The following is a 17,528-nucleotide window of genomic DNA, read 5'->3' as shown; positions in this document are numbered from 1 at the left end:
TCTTACAAATACACACACAAAGGCCACAACAGGCAAATATCCGACTAGGTGGCTGATTTTTAAAACCACAGAGTACACCTAAACTGAATTAACATGCATCAGAATGAACATTCTCATCCCCATTGGCACCGAAAGGCTGTTTTGTAAATACACTCTTGTCTGAGTTGTTTTGAGAAGTTGAACCCCCCCCCCCACCTTTCCAGTAAATTATAAATATACAATAGGTAATGTTGTATTGCAAATATATTTAAATTCAAAAGTATATTTGACATCCGTATTTTTATGAGCATCTTTTTATGAGCATTCAAATGAATCATATTAAAAAAATGCATCACTCTGAATCAGCAATAGCAAAAAATTATCAAAAATTATTATTTTTTTAGTCCATTTTGTTTCCCATTTTGTTTTGTTTGAACTCTGACAACTTCTGAATGAAATTGGGAGGATGTTCTACTGACATAGGATACTACACTTTTATTTTAATTCCATAACCCTAATTCATTCCCAGAAGGTGGGTCTACATAGCGAATAATTCCTCGGGATCAATAAAACAAATATGCCTGGCTTTTACTTGTCTTCTTCTCTATCCATGCACAAATTGGTTGACAGCACAATATGGCAAAAAAACAACTAAAACTACATCACCATAGCTATTCATAAACCCTACAAGATTCTAAAGGCATGGCGCAAGTCTCTTTGATGTACCAACTGCAATCAAATAAATACCCACAAACTTCTAGTTTGTCTGGTGTGTATTACTTGTCTTGTAATAAACTGAATCATGATGTCCCATTCACATCTACTAGAGATTCAGTGTCTCACTCTTTAAAAGAGATTCATTTTAATACTCAGTATCAACAAAGTGAAAAAGAACTGATTGAGAAAATTAAAAACTTACGAATAGCTTGTTCACATTATTGTACTTGCCAAGGGCTAGTGAAACATACAGGAACATTATCAAGTAGCTGATTACTACAGTTCTTACATCTGAGATACTCTCCCGATTGAGTTCATCCTGTATTGAGCGCTAAAATTTATACATAAAAAAAAAGGTAATTAGGTATGAAAGGTATGAAATATGCACAAACAATATAACAAAATTACATTATTTTTTAAGAGAAATAATAAACAGCAGTCATAGGATTTTGATATAATTCCCAGAAGCAGAAGCTCAGAAGTGTTACCATCACATACTGAAAAATAAATGTTCTAAGTCAGTGGTTCTCAACTGGTGCTCTATGTGAACTTCTCAGGGACTCTGTGGCCACTCGAAGAAAACAAAATAGATCAGTAAATTTGATAAATAAATAAAACAGAGGTCTAAGGGGATCCGCCATAGAAATTAAAAGGGTACCACAAATCAAAACAGTTTGGGAACTGCTGCTCTAAGTCATACATACACTGGAAAACAACATTTTTATCAATATCAGCAATCTAAGTTTGTACTTTGCATTGTTCTGAAGTTATGTATGGTTTTTATATTTATGTCAGTAGCTCTCAAATCTGTTCAGCGCCATGATCAGACACATGGGAGTGCTGGCACAACATGTCCTACTAAAATTATGACACAGTTTTTTTATATACTTATCTCACTGAGGGTAGCATGCTGACCAGTGACAGTTATTGCTTTAGAAATGGCTTAGGTGCTCAGTGGTATGATAGCAACATTTCAGTGGTATGATAGTAACATTTCAGTGGTATGATAGTAACATTTCAGTGGTATGATAGTAACATTTCAGTGGTATGATAGTTCCTACATTATATACTAAGTATTTAGAAATTCAAATTATTTTATTTTTTGCTTAACCAATCTAACTGCACTGTAATGATAGGCCCCTGTTTTGACTTGGTCAACTGTGAACTGAAAAAGTTTGGGAGAACCTCCACATTATACAGGGTGTTTAAAAAAGCATTGCCAAAATGAAAGGGCAATTCAGGCATACAATAACAACCACATAGGAACATAGGTGTGAAAATGCATCTGGAAGCAGCAGACATCATTTAAAATAATATGTAATACAAGGATGATGAAGAAGAATCCTGCTAAAATAATATATTTAAAAACAATACTACTACAGATGTTCAACGTTTTTGCCAGATGCACTAACACAAGCATTACATCGACACTGTATGGACTACTATTAAACCAGACATGCACCTCATCCAAATTCCTCTGAGGAACTTCTAACAAATTGGTACATGTTGGAATGTGTGTGCATGCGTGCCCGTAGTGAACCTTTCGTGAAGTTTGTTTCCGTGTAATGTTTGTTATGTATAGTGCCGTCATCTGCCATCAATTTTTCTAACTATGCATGAGAAGTACTATGGTTGAATAGTATACCACTGTATGGACTGCCACACCTCAAAAGTACCAGGTGTATGATGCAACCAGATGTATTTACAGTGTGACAACTCTCTGTACTGGCTACAGATGGCATTTTTGCACCTATGTTCCTATGTAATCTTGGACTGTTATTGTATGCCCGAATTGCCCTTTCATTTTGGCTTGTTTTTTTTAAACAATCTGTATAATTTTGTAGGTATTATGTTTTTAGATATTGACAAAAGTTAATTAACATTTTTTATTAATAAAAAACATTTGAAGAAAAGGAAGTTAAGAGTAATTTTTCTTGCATAAATAAAACATTATTTTCAATGGAGAGAAAACTTTTGGCCTTTTTTTTCTTTGCTTTTATAATCGCATAACAATAAAGCTTATGATATGACTGCATATAACAAAAAATTAATCTCCAAGAGAAAAATAACTTTGAGAAATCAGCACAGCTTATCAAAATCATACCTTGAATTATTAAAGTTCTTTAAATATGCACTAAATATATACATAATTTGATTTATAGTTTGTTAAAAAAAATCAACAAAACCCAGAAGTTAAATTTGCCACAGCTGTGGAAATCTACAAATGAATTACAACAAACTTTTGTCTGAGGCACATACTTCTGAAGAATAAACGAATTTTATCTCTGGATCACTTAAATTCCTCATATACTGAAGAAACCTGTTAAAAATAAATAAATTATGAGCACCTCTGTTTTACACATTCACAAATAAGAGCACATTTAAAATACTTTTAACATCAAACTTTTTCAGAAATGGTTGAAAATGCAGTTGAATGTTATCTTTGAAATAAAGGGAAAAGCCCAGTATTAGCTTTATTTGCCATTACCCCATGCAAAAGTACATGTCCTTAAATACAAGTTGAATACCAAAAATGACATAAGTGGAAATAAAAATTAACCGTCTATGTGTGCATATTTGAATGTACATGGTAAATAAATCGTCACAAAAAACCTATTATACTAATTTCTTTTCCCTTTTGGTATTTTAGAAAGTACATTTTTTAGTTTCATTTCAATATAAAATAGGGATATATAAGTAAAATAATTTTTTATCTAGAATGGGTTGATTCCTTGTCAGTGCAAGTTTTTGAGAGCTGCTGAAATTCTACAAGTCCAGAGATTTATAAAATTGTACCAAATTAGGGAATCGGGAAATGAAATTCAAAATAACAACTACCCAACTTTGCTAAGCACAATTTTAGATAACATTAAAATGAAAGCGCAAACTATATTTTACCCTTAATAAAACATTTTATTTGGTTAAAAAAATCCACTCTAATTAATACGAGTAAATTGTTGTATTGGTATATTGTTTCAATTAAAATATGCTAACAGGACCAATTTACACCTCTTTTTGAAGAAAAAAAAATTAATATGTTTCTTATGAGAGTGTGCCATGGAGAGTTAATACCATCTGTTTAATATCCATACCTTATTCATTTAGCCTAGTTCGTAGAATGGTACATAAATAAAAGCTGTAGACAAGGGACAATGTAGAGATAAGGTTCTTTACTTAGGTTCAGGAAATTACCGATGTATATGAAATCACAAGATTAAATTCACTGCAGGCTCTCTTTAAAGCATAGTTTCCCAACCTTTTTTGCCCCACACATCGCCCTCATCAAGAGGGGTTGCAATAGAGACATAATGCTTAATGTACTTAAAACCCCAAGACTCATTTGGAAGCTTTTTTTTTTTTTTGTCTCTCCTACCTCCTTTTGATTAGCATTCTTCTTTGTGATAGATTTTTGAAGTAGTCAGGCTATGTTACATGACAAATTTCTAGGAAAAGGACATCTAGAAAATTTATTTTGCACAAGGTTTTTAATTTATCTCTAGACCAGTGGTTCTCAACCCTTGTGGTACTGGGATACTTCAAGGGGGCCACGAAAGAAAATGGAGAAGGGGGCCATGATAGGTGGTTTGGAGAGCTGAGAAGAAAAATTAAGGTGTGAAGAAATAAAGTTTTTATATTAGTGACTAACACTTACAGTGAGAGAGAAAATCCAACAAAACCACCCATAAAACCAGGGCCTTCTTTAGGCCATGAACCCACCCAGGCCTCACCGCCTACATTTTGCAACAAGTTCCCTAGGATGGGGTTTTTCTCAAGTCCCCGGCTAAATTTTTCAGACCCCGCTTCCCTATATAAAATTTATTGTATGAAAAACAAAACAAAAAATTATGAAAACCATATTAGGCCCCGGGCGGTAGCTCTGTCAGTCCCACTCTTGTGAGGGGCCTCATGCTCATAAGTGACCCTACCTTATGATATTTTGTATAGTACAATTAATTTTGAAAATAAATAGGAAATATGTAGGCTGTTTATTTCCAGCTAAAGTATGGGACTACCATAGCATCACTTTGCCTAAGGAGGGGGGGCCCCCATGATATTGAGACGGTTCTGATAGAACTCAGACTAGCGGGGAGATCAATAAATTCTAGGCTACTGGTCTGGAGGCCAATTTTCTTTGCAAAATTTTCGTTCAGTATAAATTCACTGAAAAAAAATCATTTCAATACGTATAAAGTGTCTTGCTTCTAGATAAGAGTTGAAAACTCTGGGTAAGACAGGGGAGCCACGAGAAAAAAATATGGCTCAAAGGGGGCCATGGGCAAAAAAAGGTTAAGAAACACTGCTCTAGACCATAAAAGACATTAAGTAAAAAAAATTAAAAATTAAGGAATCACAGTGAAATTTGTCTAAGACAGACACTGTACGAGATGGAAACCTGTTTTAAATGGAATCAAAATATAGTCTGTTTATAATGATTAGTGCTTTTATTTGCACCTTTATAAAACAGAAATCTGTCTAAAATGAAATATCATTTCAATCTATTGGCGTTCCGCTTTATCTAGATTTCACTGTATTCACTTTTTTTCACTATTGACACATGAACACCAGAACTCTGCCACAAGATTAATTCAACTGCCAAGATCTCTTCCAGCATGGATTTGTGTGGTAGAGCCCGAACAATTTTTTAATTACTGAAGACTTAGAATTAAAATGTGGATTTCAGAGAGAATAAAAAAATAATAATCACCAAATAATAACAGAATGTAAAAAACAATTATTTACTTTTCTTCCCATGCCATTGCATCATCATTGTCGTCGATGTTTCTATGGTTTTTCACCGAGAATGTTAAGATGAGTGCAGTGGCATTAGCATAATTTTTATCTTGGACACCTCCAAGAGCAACATAAGGAAAAACTGGGCCTCCATAATCAGCCAGGCATGACAAGCTACCATCTAATGGTACATACATGGGATTCCTTCAGAGAAAAAGAGCATTACAGCTTTAAAATCTACTTACTATTTTGAAAGTTCAAAACAGTAATTTACATAGTATGATGGTATATAGAAGAAATGAGCATTGAACTAAAATCTATAATGTACTCACATCGTACAATTTTCCAAGAACTGCAAGTATTTATTGATATCTTGGTAGCGATCTATATGAGAATGATCATTCTGAAACCAGCCGGTTACACTTTGAATCATACATTTCCTTTCTTCAACTGGAGCATAACAAATATCAGCCAAACCAATAGTCTTGTTATCTTTGGTGGCCACTAAATCTTCAATTTCAGTTTGTATGTCCAAAATCTACAAGGAGAAAAATACCAAAGATTCTTGTTTACTATAATGCAATCCAACCCCATCCACACTTTTAATCAAGAAAACAAGATTTTGAAGGTTATCAAATCAGATCGAATATCTGCGTTTAACTTCAATTAATAACACTCAATACAATATTTTGTTCTAGTAGTTTTTGTCGTTATTATTGAAGGGTTGTTAGGATGAGCGCACAAGAGTTAAACGAGACAGCTTTAAACAAGCTCCATTGTCTGGTGACAATTTCAGCCTTTGTTGGACTGTCCCATTCACTTAATGTCACATTTTCACAAGTAAACATACACAATCACTGGTCGTCATTCCCCTATTTGAATCAAAATAATAAATACAGCAAATGGAAATCCCTTTCAATGGAAATAATTTGGAATTAATTGGAACAAACCTTGTGAAGGAAATCTCTATCAAATACACTGCTATATGTCAAGTTTTCTCCATACACAGGAGTTCCATTAACTCGTATTATGATGATCTGCTCTGTTCGGTAGAATGGTCTAGAAAAAAAGATTAAGTACTTTATTTTTGTATGTTGAAACTCAGAATATAACTCAAGATAATGGAAAGACTTTTTGGAAGAATGATTTTAAAAATGTTTCGCATTATATAATTATCTAATTCAACTGAGACATGAGGCCTATTCATGTATTACATAAGCACCCATGGGGGAAGGATTACACATTTTCTGACTTTTAATGACAAGATGGGGGGGGGGGGGTGATAATTAAATAAGCAATAGGGTATGAAAATATGAGATTGCAAAATGATCTATGATTTCCAAAAGTATGTAGTATCTCCACAATTTATACATTACCTTATCCTTCCAGAAAGATAAGGCCTTACTCTTGTAATCAGGTAGAGTGGCCCCCGAAAATTGCTTGGTCGAGGGCTCCATGATGCTGTCAGGTTTTACAGACATGGTTTATAGCAAGATGAAGACTAGATGGGGCAATGAACGTTACATGTTATGGGTGGCAATTTTGAAGAGACTGAATTTTACAAGTCTAGGAGGCTTTGGCCCAAATTATTAAATTTTGTAATCACAATTTATTTAATTTAATAGTCAAAATTTTGCTTAGGTAATACTGGAATCGCCCCATATAGAGGCAAAGAAAATTCATACTCAAGAATTTCACCACATTTTTCACTGGTCACGAGTTAACTCGTGTTTTTATACTCATACGTAGCCAATATGGTGTATTAGTGAGCTTTTTCTTCTAAAAAAGTGTGGTCTATAATGTGCTAAGTGCAAGAAAATATTAATTGTATAAAAATTTTTGATAAAAATAGTTTCAATGTAAAGCTCAATCAAAATGAATCATTAGTTGAAAGCAATTTAAATGGTAACTCAAAAATATGTGTGAATAGGAAAAAGACAAAATGCACATCAAATTGTTTATAATGATACAGGTTCGTCAAAATTTCAATGCTTTTAGAGCATCTAGAAAGTTAAACACATTATTTTAATTGTCTTCTGAGGCTTAGAGCAAAGACATGAAATAATTTAAGGTGAGATAATTACTTTAAAATTATAATTTCATCATTTTTATTATAATTTTAGAGTAATTATTTCACCTTAAATTATTTCATGTCTTTGCTCTAAGCCAACTAACTGCAATAATTTCATCATTTTTATTATTGCAGTTAGTTTTAAATAAAAACTTTATTTATGTATGTTTCCAAATTTATTTCATCAGACTTTTTATGACCAGGAAGATGCTGAAACACTACTGAAGGACAGCAGAAATCAAATTAAGACAGATATAGCAGAACCTTGATCATCAGACTCTCGTAACTAATGATCATTTTTTTTAGGCAATGAGATAATTACTAGAGAATGAAGGAAAATCGACATCAATGTAAATGATCGACAATAATTATTTTGAGTGATTTTATAAAAGTCATTGCTTGGTTAGATCTGGAACACCATTTTGACTCACTGAAATAACATTACTAAAAATCTTTTTGATGCAGCTGTAAAGCAAAGGATTATTATATTATGCTTGCAGATTGCATATTCAATTACATTCACTAAAGATGATACAGTACCTTTTCATTTTGATGCATATTTCATTATCATGACATTTCGATTTAATGATATCAGCTCATCTTTTTACATCAGATAATCAAGGTTCTACTATGCATTAAGAAAAGCAAATCAAGATAAAATTACCCAAAGTGCTCATCAAAATAATCTTTTTCTTCTCTAGCCCGACTGGTTGGTGCTGACCATAGATCCACAGGATTAGTTTGAATTTCAAAATAATATAGCCCAAAGCAGGCGAAAACAATGAAGAACATGCCGCAAAGAAGAACTAGCATTGGATACGCAGCACAAAAAGTACCTAAACTACGGAAAGCACTCTCTAGTTTCATCTCAAACTTCAATCCTAAACGCTCCATCAAATTTGATTCCTCTAACACCTCCTCGTAAATGTCATCATCCTGAGTTATAAGATCACTCTTATCTGCAAAAAGGCAAAAATAAACACTGAATATGAAATAAATAAAAGAATGTTGGGTAAACCCATCATAAAATTGGGAGGGGGAGAAATCAGTAAATGAGCTTCATACAGTCAGTGCTCGTTTTTACAAACTTCAACATAAACAATTAATTCGTAAATGGAAAAAGACCTTCAAAGAAATTACATATAATTTGGAGGTTTGTGAAATTCAGCAGTGACTGTACAGATGTCCCTTATTTTATGTGATTAATTGGTCCTGCAAAATAATTGTGCAAGACGAAATCACATAAATTAATTTGAATTTAACATGGGCAAGATAAGCAGAGGGGAATGATTTCAAAAGGTTTAAATATACAAATACAACACCACAACAGGCAAATTGCCCAACGAAGTGGCTGACTTAAGAACATCATGGATCCCCGAGCCATTTTTTGGAGGCCCTACCTACTACTGCTACACCACACATGCACCCCGCCCACACCCCCACGGGACCCCCAACGAATCGGTACATGCGGGAATGTGTGTGTACGTGTAGTGAAACCTGACGTGAAGTTTTTTGTTTCTCTGTAATGATTGTTATGTGTAGTGCTGCCATCTGCCACCTGTTTTTCTAACTAACTGAAACTAAGTGAAAATGAAAAAAACGTGAAAGTGAAAAACTAAGTGAATGAAGTGAAAGTGAAAAACTACGTGAAATGAAGTGAAAGTGAAAAACTAAGTGAAATGTTGTGATTGAATGATTTATCGTTGTAGGACTGTTGCTCTCTGTGGCGAGACTTTTTAACGGGGAGATCGGCTTGCATTTGTGCCTTGAAGTTGGGAACCACAGAAAACCAACTTCAGCCGACCACCACTGTGGGGTTCGAACCCGGATCCTCGCATTGTGAGTCCGTCACTATAACCACTCGACCACCACAGCGGCGTGTAAAAAATGAACTCCAGTGACAGGAGATATTGAAGCATTAGCAAAGGATGGCCATTCTAACAAGCAGCATCCTTTGTCTCTTCATGAGAAATTTTATAGGAAAGCCGGAGTTTTTTGAATATTCTTCACAAACAAAGTTCTAGTCTCATTAGGAGATTTTTTCTTCAATTAAAATTTTTATGCCATTTTTGATGTTGATATTACAAAAAACATTAATTAGTGAGCTCTAGCAAGTTGGATTCAAGCATTTCATGCATATTTTTCTCTCATCTACATCCTCAAATCCTACAGATTTTATTATTTTAAGTGTGCCATATATTTGATTGTAATCCAAAAAATTTAATCTCAAATTTTACACCAGGCTAAATTTTGCAAGTTGTAATTTCTTGAATTATTTTTACAAGGTAGTGTTATAGCTAAACAGAGGGATACCTGTATTACTTTTTAAGTGCTAAAATGGCCAAATCTCCATATAGATACCAAAATGATCATGCAAATTGGTAAAAAATATTCAAGTTTACAACTATTGATATCTAAATCAATTTTCATTCAAATTTTCCAAATCAATTTTCATTCAAATTTTCCAAATCAATTATCATTCAAATTTTCCAAATCAATTTTTATTCAAATTTTCCAAAGCAAATTTCTTTGTTTCATATTAAAACAGCTACAAACTCTGCTACCTATCTTTTTAACTTGGGGGTTGTGAAAATTTCAATTTTTTCATTACTTCCCATCCTCCCCCCCTCCAGTTATAATTTTACAGAAGTGGAAATATCACTACTTAATATTCTTATATTAACTGAAATTTCTTTATATCTCCCCTCTCATTTGGGATTGATCATAGAATTTACATTCCTTTCAGACACTCGACGAGAAACACCTCATACAGTACAAAGAGAGTGTAATATAAATTTTGCTTCTAAAATCATGGAAAAAAAATTAAAATTTTCAAAATAGAATTCTGCTTAAATAACAAAATCATTTTCAATTAATTTTGTGTAAATTATCTGCTGTGTGAGCATAATTTTGGTGACACTTACCTTCTGAAGGTGGTTTATTCTTCATGAAATGCATCAATATAAATCCACCTACAACTGCAAAAAATACAATAATGTAGGCAATGATCATCACAATATCAATCACGGGCAACCCTAAAATGAGCTTCTGTGGTTTTGGCTCTGGATAAGGAACTGGTGTGCAAGGACAGTCCACACAAGAGCAAGGTGCACTATCTGGCTTTGGAGCTTCATTGCAAGGATATATAGTTGCGTTCATCGGAAGTAATTCTGTACCATTGACTCTGGAATCATCCTCAAACATGAAAGTTATGTCGATTGGAGATTTCCCACCACCAACCATACTGTACATAAATTTGTGTGAATCACATGGTTGGTTACAAAAGAAATAAACAACTCTATTATTGGTGGCTGCCATTCTAACATTTGAGCATGACTCGAACATTTTGTCCACATAACTGTTTGTAATATAGTACTGCATTGCTACAACTGCCTTCTGGTCACCAATGTCTTTAGAAGCAGTTACCTGTAAAAAAATTACCAACGCTGCTCATTAATAAACATTCAAAAAAATCCAATAAGATCATTTAATATTTAATTAATATAAAAATTTAACTTTGAAAAGAATCAAACATTATTTTCCATTAAAATTGCTCATAAAAAAATTTGAATCACTAGAAGGTGGAATGTCAGAAAAAAGTTATTGGATAAGCAGCAAATTTGCATTAGCCATAAGAGCTAAAAACTAACTTTTAAAGCTGTATAAGTTCGGATATGCTTGAACAACTTTTAAACCTAACACACTTCAACTCTTCAAGCCCGGAGGCGATTTAAATGAATCCTGTCTCATAGGTCGAGAGATTTAAATGGAATCTGCGGTTTTCATAGATGTTTAGTAAAAACATTATAAGTATGTTTAAACCAATCATTGAATTAATTTGAATTTTTTTATTTTTATAAAATAACGTCTATAGTACCACTTGGATCACCTAAAATTTATAATATTTTCTTAGATAAAACTTTTTTTTCTCTTCAACTGCTGCCAAAAATTGGATTTCCTAGCAACTACCATTAATAAATCTAATCAAAGTAGTCTCATGACTTTCTAAACCCAGCTAAAATATTTGAAAATTTTTCCCCCTTCAATTCAATTGGCTAGTTCAATTCTCTGACAGCAACATTTCCTCCATAGGAAGAAAGTCAAGTATAATCATTTCTCAGGAATAAATTTTAAGCAGCAAACATTCAGTGAATGTAGAAAGAAATGTTGAAAATTTTGTATTATTAAAACTCATATTAAAATATCATAACTGGAAATAATATAATAGTTATGTACAAAGCTATATTATTCCTCTTTCAAATGATACCAAACATACAGAGATCATGAAATAATATAATAGATTAAGATAATAATTAAGATATGCAGCTGGCTGCTGTGACGTAGTGACTATGTCACTTGACCTCATATGAAGTTGGGCCCCAACATACATCATTCAGTGTTGAAGGGATAAATTCTGAGCAAGTGCATAGTCATTAGTTTTCAAATGTATGCAGCTTCTTAAAAATTTCAGTCTTGAAGTGTATTAAATTGTTATAAAAAAAACTCAAGCTAATTTCCCCTTTACTCCTTATCTCTTAATATATTATTCCTTATACATCCTTATATATTATAAATAAAATCTTTGTTGAAAAAATAAGCAAAATAATAATAATACCTCTAGGAAATCACTCTGATTACGAGAACATGTCATATGACAGAACACAGAAGCAAGATTTTGAAAACATGACGGACAACGCTGCATAAAGCCTCCCAACATGTACATGTTATTGTATAGTGAACTGATTTGACCAGGGGAGCAGCAGGTGCTATTTTCGGATTCTAAAGATGAAGAAAGGTAAAAAAAATCAAAATCATTAATTTAAGGATGCATAAAACAGACTGAATCAGAGTATAAAAACCATCAATTCAAATTTGTATAACGACACGTGAATTAGGCCTTCCTTCTTTTAATACTGTGCATTGCCTAATCAGGGATGGAACAAGGAGGTGGGGCAACTGCCCTGGGTGGCAAAATTTTGCGGGCGGAAGTTAGTTTTATGCGGGAAAAAGAGCATGTCATAAAATTATAAAATTTTAAAGCCGTGGGGGGTAGCAAAATCATGTTTGCTGCAGGTGGCAAAAATCGTAGTTACAGCTTTGTGTCTAATGCAGTGTTCTCCTAAAAAATAAAATACAGTCTTATGTATTAATTTTTGCTCCAAAAGATGCATTAGAGCTCATTTTCAGATGACATTTTTTTCTTTTTTCAAAAGTCTATGAATTCATTCTTGAATTTTTTCGCATCCATATTTCCTGTAGAATCCCTGGCCTCCAATCTGCCAACAATAGTGCTCTCCCGAAATGAGCACTCCCGGTTCATATAGCCTGCTCATAGTGCATTGGTGAAAAGGCTCCATGCCCATCATTTTGAGGCTGTTGTGCCCCCCCCCCCCCAGCTTTAGAAAATACACTAGAATATATGGTATAAATATATACGTACAGTATGCACAACTGTTATTTCAACAATGGTGATATCTTTGGTTCTATTTATTGTAAAAAAAAGAAAAGTTGCATTCTTCTCCGTTTAAGATCTTCCATAAGTGTATTAGGTTCATTTTTTCTTAAGGGGTCATCTAGATGTTAGAACTAGATCCAACTTTTGAAAGTTCAATGGTAACCCCATTTTTTCTTCAATATTTGGACTTAGTATCTCAAGAAATGCCGAAATACCAAATTTCATCAATTTTGAACAAACAGTTAGTGAAATATAAATGTGAAAAACGAGTGTGATACTGTTAAACAGAAACATCTTATTTTTGAGCATACTTGCTGAAATAATATAGGTATCTCATTACTTTTTATTTTAAATGATAGACTCTAACAGCAGGTAACGTAATTTTATTACTCATTTTAAATTTGGCTTTTTTAAATATGAGTTATGAATTATTAAAACATATTTTTTAAAAATGTATGAATTGAAGCATACATTAATTTCCACTTCATTTGAATCAGCATAGTCAAAAACTATACAGAATCAAAAAAAAATTTCATTCCAATCTGACCTATTTCGCAAGATATGGCCGATTATATGAAAATTATCACTTTTACAGGCCATAGGGTCCAAGTCAACAGTTGCAGATAAACTGAAGATCCAAAAAAACTGGTGCAGGCATGTGTATGCAAATAAAGAGATATGGGACCAATCAGAGTACGGCGCTGCGGTCGCCAACGCCTATATAACACAAGTGTCTGGCATAGTTGTTAGATAGGTTACTGCTGCTGCAATGGCAGGTTATCGAGATTTAAGTGAGTTTGAACGTGGTGTTATAGTCGGCACACGAGAGATGGGACATAACATCTCCGAGATAGCGATGAAATTTGGATTTTCATGTACGACCATTTCCCGAGTGTACCGTGAATATCGGGAATCCGGTAAAAAATTAAATCTACGACATCGCTGCGGCCGGAAAAAAATCATGCAAGAACGGGACCAACGACAACTGACGAGAATACTTAAACGTGACAGACGTGCAACCCTTCCGCAAATTGCTGCAGATTTCAATGCTGGGCCATCAACAAGTGTCAGGGTGCGAACCATTTAACGAAACATCATCGATATGGGCTTTTGGAGCCGAAGGCCCACTCGTGTACCATTGATGACTGCATGACACAAAGCTTTACGCCTCGTCTAGGCCCGACAACACAGACATTAGACTGTTGAGGACTGGAAACACGTTGCCTGGTCTGACGAGTCTCGTCAGCTCCAATTGTTTCGAGCTGGCGGTTGTGTACTGGTATGGAGACAACCTCATGAATCCATGGACCCTACATGTCAACAGGGGACTGTTCAAGCTGGTGGAGGCTCTGTGATGGTATGGGGCATGTGCAGTTGGTGTAATATGGGACCCCTGATATGTCTAGATACGACTCTGACAGGTATGTAAGCATCCTGTCTTATCACCTGCACCCATTCATGTACCATTGTGCATTCCGACGGACTTGGACAATTTCAGCAGGACAATGCGACGCCCCACATGTCCAGAATTGCTACTAGACACTTCCGCTGGCCACCTAAATCCCCAGACATGAACATTATTGAACATATCTGGGATGCCTTGCAACGTGCTGTTCAGAAGAGATCTCCAGCCCCTCTTACTCCTACGGATTTACGGACAGCCCTGCAGGATTCATGGTGTCAATTACCTCTAGCTCTACTTCAGACATTAGTCGAGTCCATGCCGCGTCGTGTTGCAGCACTTCTGCTGGCTCGCGGGGGACCCTACACGATATTAGGCAGGTGTACCAGTTTTTTTGGCTCTTTAGTGTATATCTGTTGTGCAAACAATTTAGAACAGCCTGTATATTACAGTCCAACCCTAAATAATGTCACCATCCATCCCAAAGAATTTTGGCAGTATAATGAGTTTGGTATTACATCGGATCATGGTTGGAATAGTTTTTCAGTGAAGCTTCGTTACATAAATTCAAATGTTTATTATGTGAACTACTGTATATATCTCAGTGTCTTATTACGTCGTTACTCCATAAATAAAATAACCCATTTTATACACATTCAATAAGAAAATTCTTAAAATTTTGAAAACTACAATTACTTAAATATTGATGTTGATGAAAACTTAACAGAAAAACACGGCTTTCAAATTATTTTAATTCTGCATAAATGTGACAAATTTCATAAGTACAAAAACAAAATAAACAGAGGGAAATAAGGGCAGCATTGTTTTTTATTTAGTCCATATTGGTTTTATAACGACAAAACTCCTGTTTTTCAGATATTAAAGGAGCAACTCCTTTCGACTGATTGAATGGAGCAAATTGAGGGATATGATAGTACTTGAAATGTAATGACCCGCAAGCAAAAACATGCATTGTTGAAAAACTTTTCTTGGAAACCTTGAACAAACTGGTGCAGTACGCTCATTATACTTTTCTTAATAAATCTGTTTCTCTGAATATGTTGGTTGTTTCAGTTCCTAAACATATTCAAGTACTCAATGTGCTTTCTAAGACCCGCTGACTGTACCATTCTTTATTTTTCACGTTATTTGCTCTAAACTATTGTTATGCTGATGGATAATAACAGTGGAATGAAAAGAATAAATCCTCAATTCTTTTCTGGAGGAAAAAAAAACCAAAATGATAGGGAAAGAAATGCTGTGAAAATTCTTAGGAAATGACACATTGACTTTGTATACATCTAAACAACAGTTGACGTTATAACGAGTTGGCACTAAAACAAGTTTTTTACATTACAAGTGATTTAGAGGCACTGATTTCGAATCTGACATTGGGTTTTTTGTGGCTGTAGGTTTTGTGATAAGGTGAAAATTAAATTTCAATAGTAATACCATAAGCAGCATTACAAATCACATTGCTGAGAGTATGCATTATTGCAAAAACCAGAGCCAATTCAGCAAAACTAACACCAATTTTGAAATCAGCAGCCCTAATAGACCCCTAAAAACTACAGCGAAACCTGTCTAAGAGAGGACACAGTATGAGATGTCTAAGACGGACACTGTATGAGATGGGAACCTGTCTTAAACGGCATCAAAATATAGTCTGCTCAATGATTAGTGCTTTGATTTGCACCTTTATAAAACGGAAATCTCTCTAAAACGGAATATTATTTCAGTCCCTTGACGTTCCGTCTCGTAGAGGTTTCACTGTATTAAAATTTCTTGAAGGACATGAACAAATTTTTTTTTTTGTTGAGCAGAATAATCAATGCAACACAATAAGTGAAAACCATGGAAACATTTGAAATAAATCTATCTATAATTTTTTGTAAAATATTTTTTGTGGTATGAAAAAAAATCTCATCTGAGGCTATTAAGAAGATTTAATCACACATATTAATTATGAAACTTGTGCACATTTAAAAATATATAAAATTACATGCATTACTGAGACTTTTGAAGAACATGAGTTTTTTACCTAATTCCAAAGTTGGACAGAGAGATTTTAACTTATCAAGAGCAGTTTCATCTTCAAGAGGTTTTGCTGGTCCATTGTACACGCAGGTGGTAGTTTTTTTACCATTATGGCATTCCCCATATGACACACACTGTTTACTTTCTGTAGCCTAAAATAGTAAAAAAAATCATACTTTGTGACTTCCGGATCATGAGACATATGATCCGAGAATTCCCAGTAATATTTTTCTTATAAATTAATGTTTTTCATGTGATTCTTTTCTTCCCCTTTCTCATTCTTTCTCATTCATAGCAGCAGGAGGTGAGGTTGAATGAGAAAAAATATGTCAATGTGCAGTCGTGCTAAAAAAAATGGTTTCTCTCAAGGCCCTTTTTTTTTAATTTCAAATACACGCACAAACAATCAGACAAAAGGATTATATGTAACATAACACACAGTGAACATCAAAATACAAAACAATACAATGTTCTTTTTGTAACCATGATTTAGGAAAAGATTATTTTTTAAACATTTCTTCGATGTTTCGTGAATTTATTTGATATATTGAATTGATTTTTAAAATTCTCTAATTAATTTTTAAAATGAAATCTACAGATTTTTGAAAAAACAAAATATAAAATCCGTCAATTCAATATTTTTCTGGGATATGGTATGTATTTTTATGTCATACAGTTAGCAGCCACTTTTTAAGTGTTAAGCATTAAGGGTTTACCAACTGAATAAACCTGATTCAAAAACGTTGAATTAGCGAATTGTGCTTGTATGTATATATATGGTCATCGTCAGGGCTGGACAAATCGCAAAAAAAGGTAGCCGCCAAAATATTTTCACCCACAGAAAAAGTTCAAAATAATGTCTCTTGACTTTTTCCAGGTATAGTGACCCTCTTTTATGTTAGAGGATATGCTATAAATAAATTCCAAGCATTTTGCGCTGCTCTCAGTCTGCAATTTTGAAACTACACAAAGAAAATTTTAGACCCAATGTCAATTTTAAAGTCGCCCTGGTGATCTGGATCCTGGAATTTGTCCAGCCCTGGCATCGCCTTCCTAATTTCATGATTTTGTCAATCTAAAAAATAAAACTGTCGCTTTGAATCGATTCGTTACATCAGAATTTCAGTTTTTTTAAT

The 17,528-nt window shown here is 34.0% G+C and overlaps 1 protein-coding gene across 1 annotated transcript in view; it reads right to left on the bottom strand.

Moving 5' to 3' along the window:
* The window catches only part of LOC149082670 (NPC intracellular cholesterol transporter 1-like), a 56,322-nt gene that overhangs the window by 32,561 nt on the left and 6,233 nt on the right, over window positions 1–17,528 (bottom strand). Inside the window, exons 3-11 of the mRNA XM_089235945.1 lie at window positions 16,397–16,544; window positions 12,114–12,277; window positions 10,423–10,924; window positions 8,163–8,457; window positions 6,378–6,486; window positions 5,760–5,965; window positions 5,437–5,631; window positions 2,956–3,016; window positions 899–1,027 (exon numbers count right to left, since the gene is read on the bottom strand). Of these exons, the coding sequence (XP_089092071.1) occupies window positions 899–1,027; window positions 2,956–3,016; window positions 5,437–5,631; window positions 5,760–5,965; window positions 6,378–6,486; window positions 8,163–8,457; window positions 10,423–10,924; window positions 12,114–12,277; window positions 16,397–16,544 (1,809 nt within the window). The remainder of the gene's footprint in view (window positions 1–898; window positions 1,028–2,955; window positions 3,017–5,436; window positions 5,632–5,759; window positions 5,966–6,377; window positions 6,487–8,162; window positions 8,458–10,422; window positions 10,925–12,113; window positions 12,278–16,396; window positions 16,545–17,528) is intronic.

The sequence above is a fragment of the Pholcus phalangioides genome, unplaced genomic scaffold, assembly GCF_987345545.1.
Source record: "Pholcus phalangioides strain wild (caught in Gottingen) unplaced genomic scaffold, Ppha-v1.0 ptg000009l_1, whole genome shotgun sequence".
Taxonomy (NCBI): Eukaryota; Metazoa; Arthropoda; class Arachnida; order Araneae; family Pholcidae; genus Pholcus; species Pholcus phalangioides.
The sequence above is the reverse complement of the archived record's forward strand: the minus strand, read 5'-3'. Positions and strand labels throughout refer to the sequence as shown.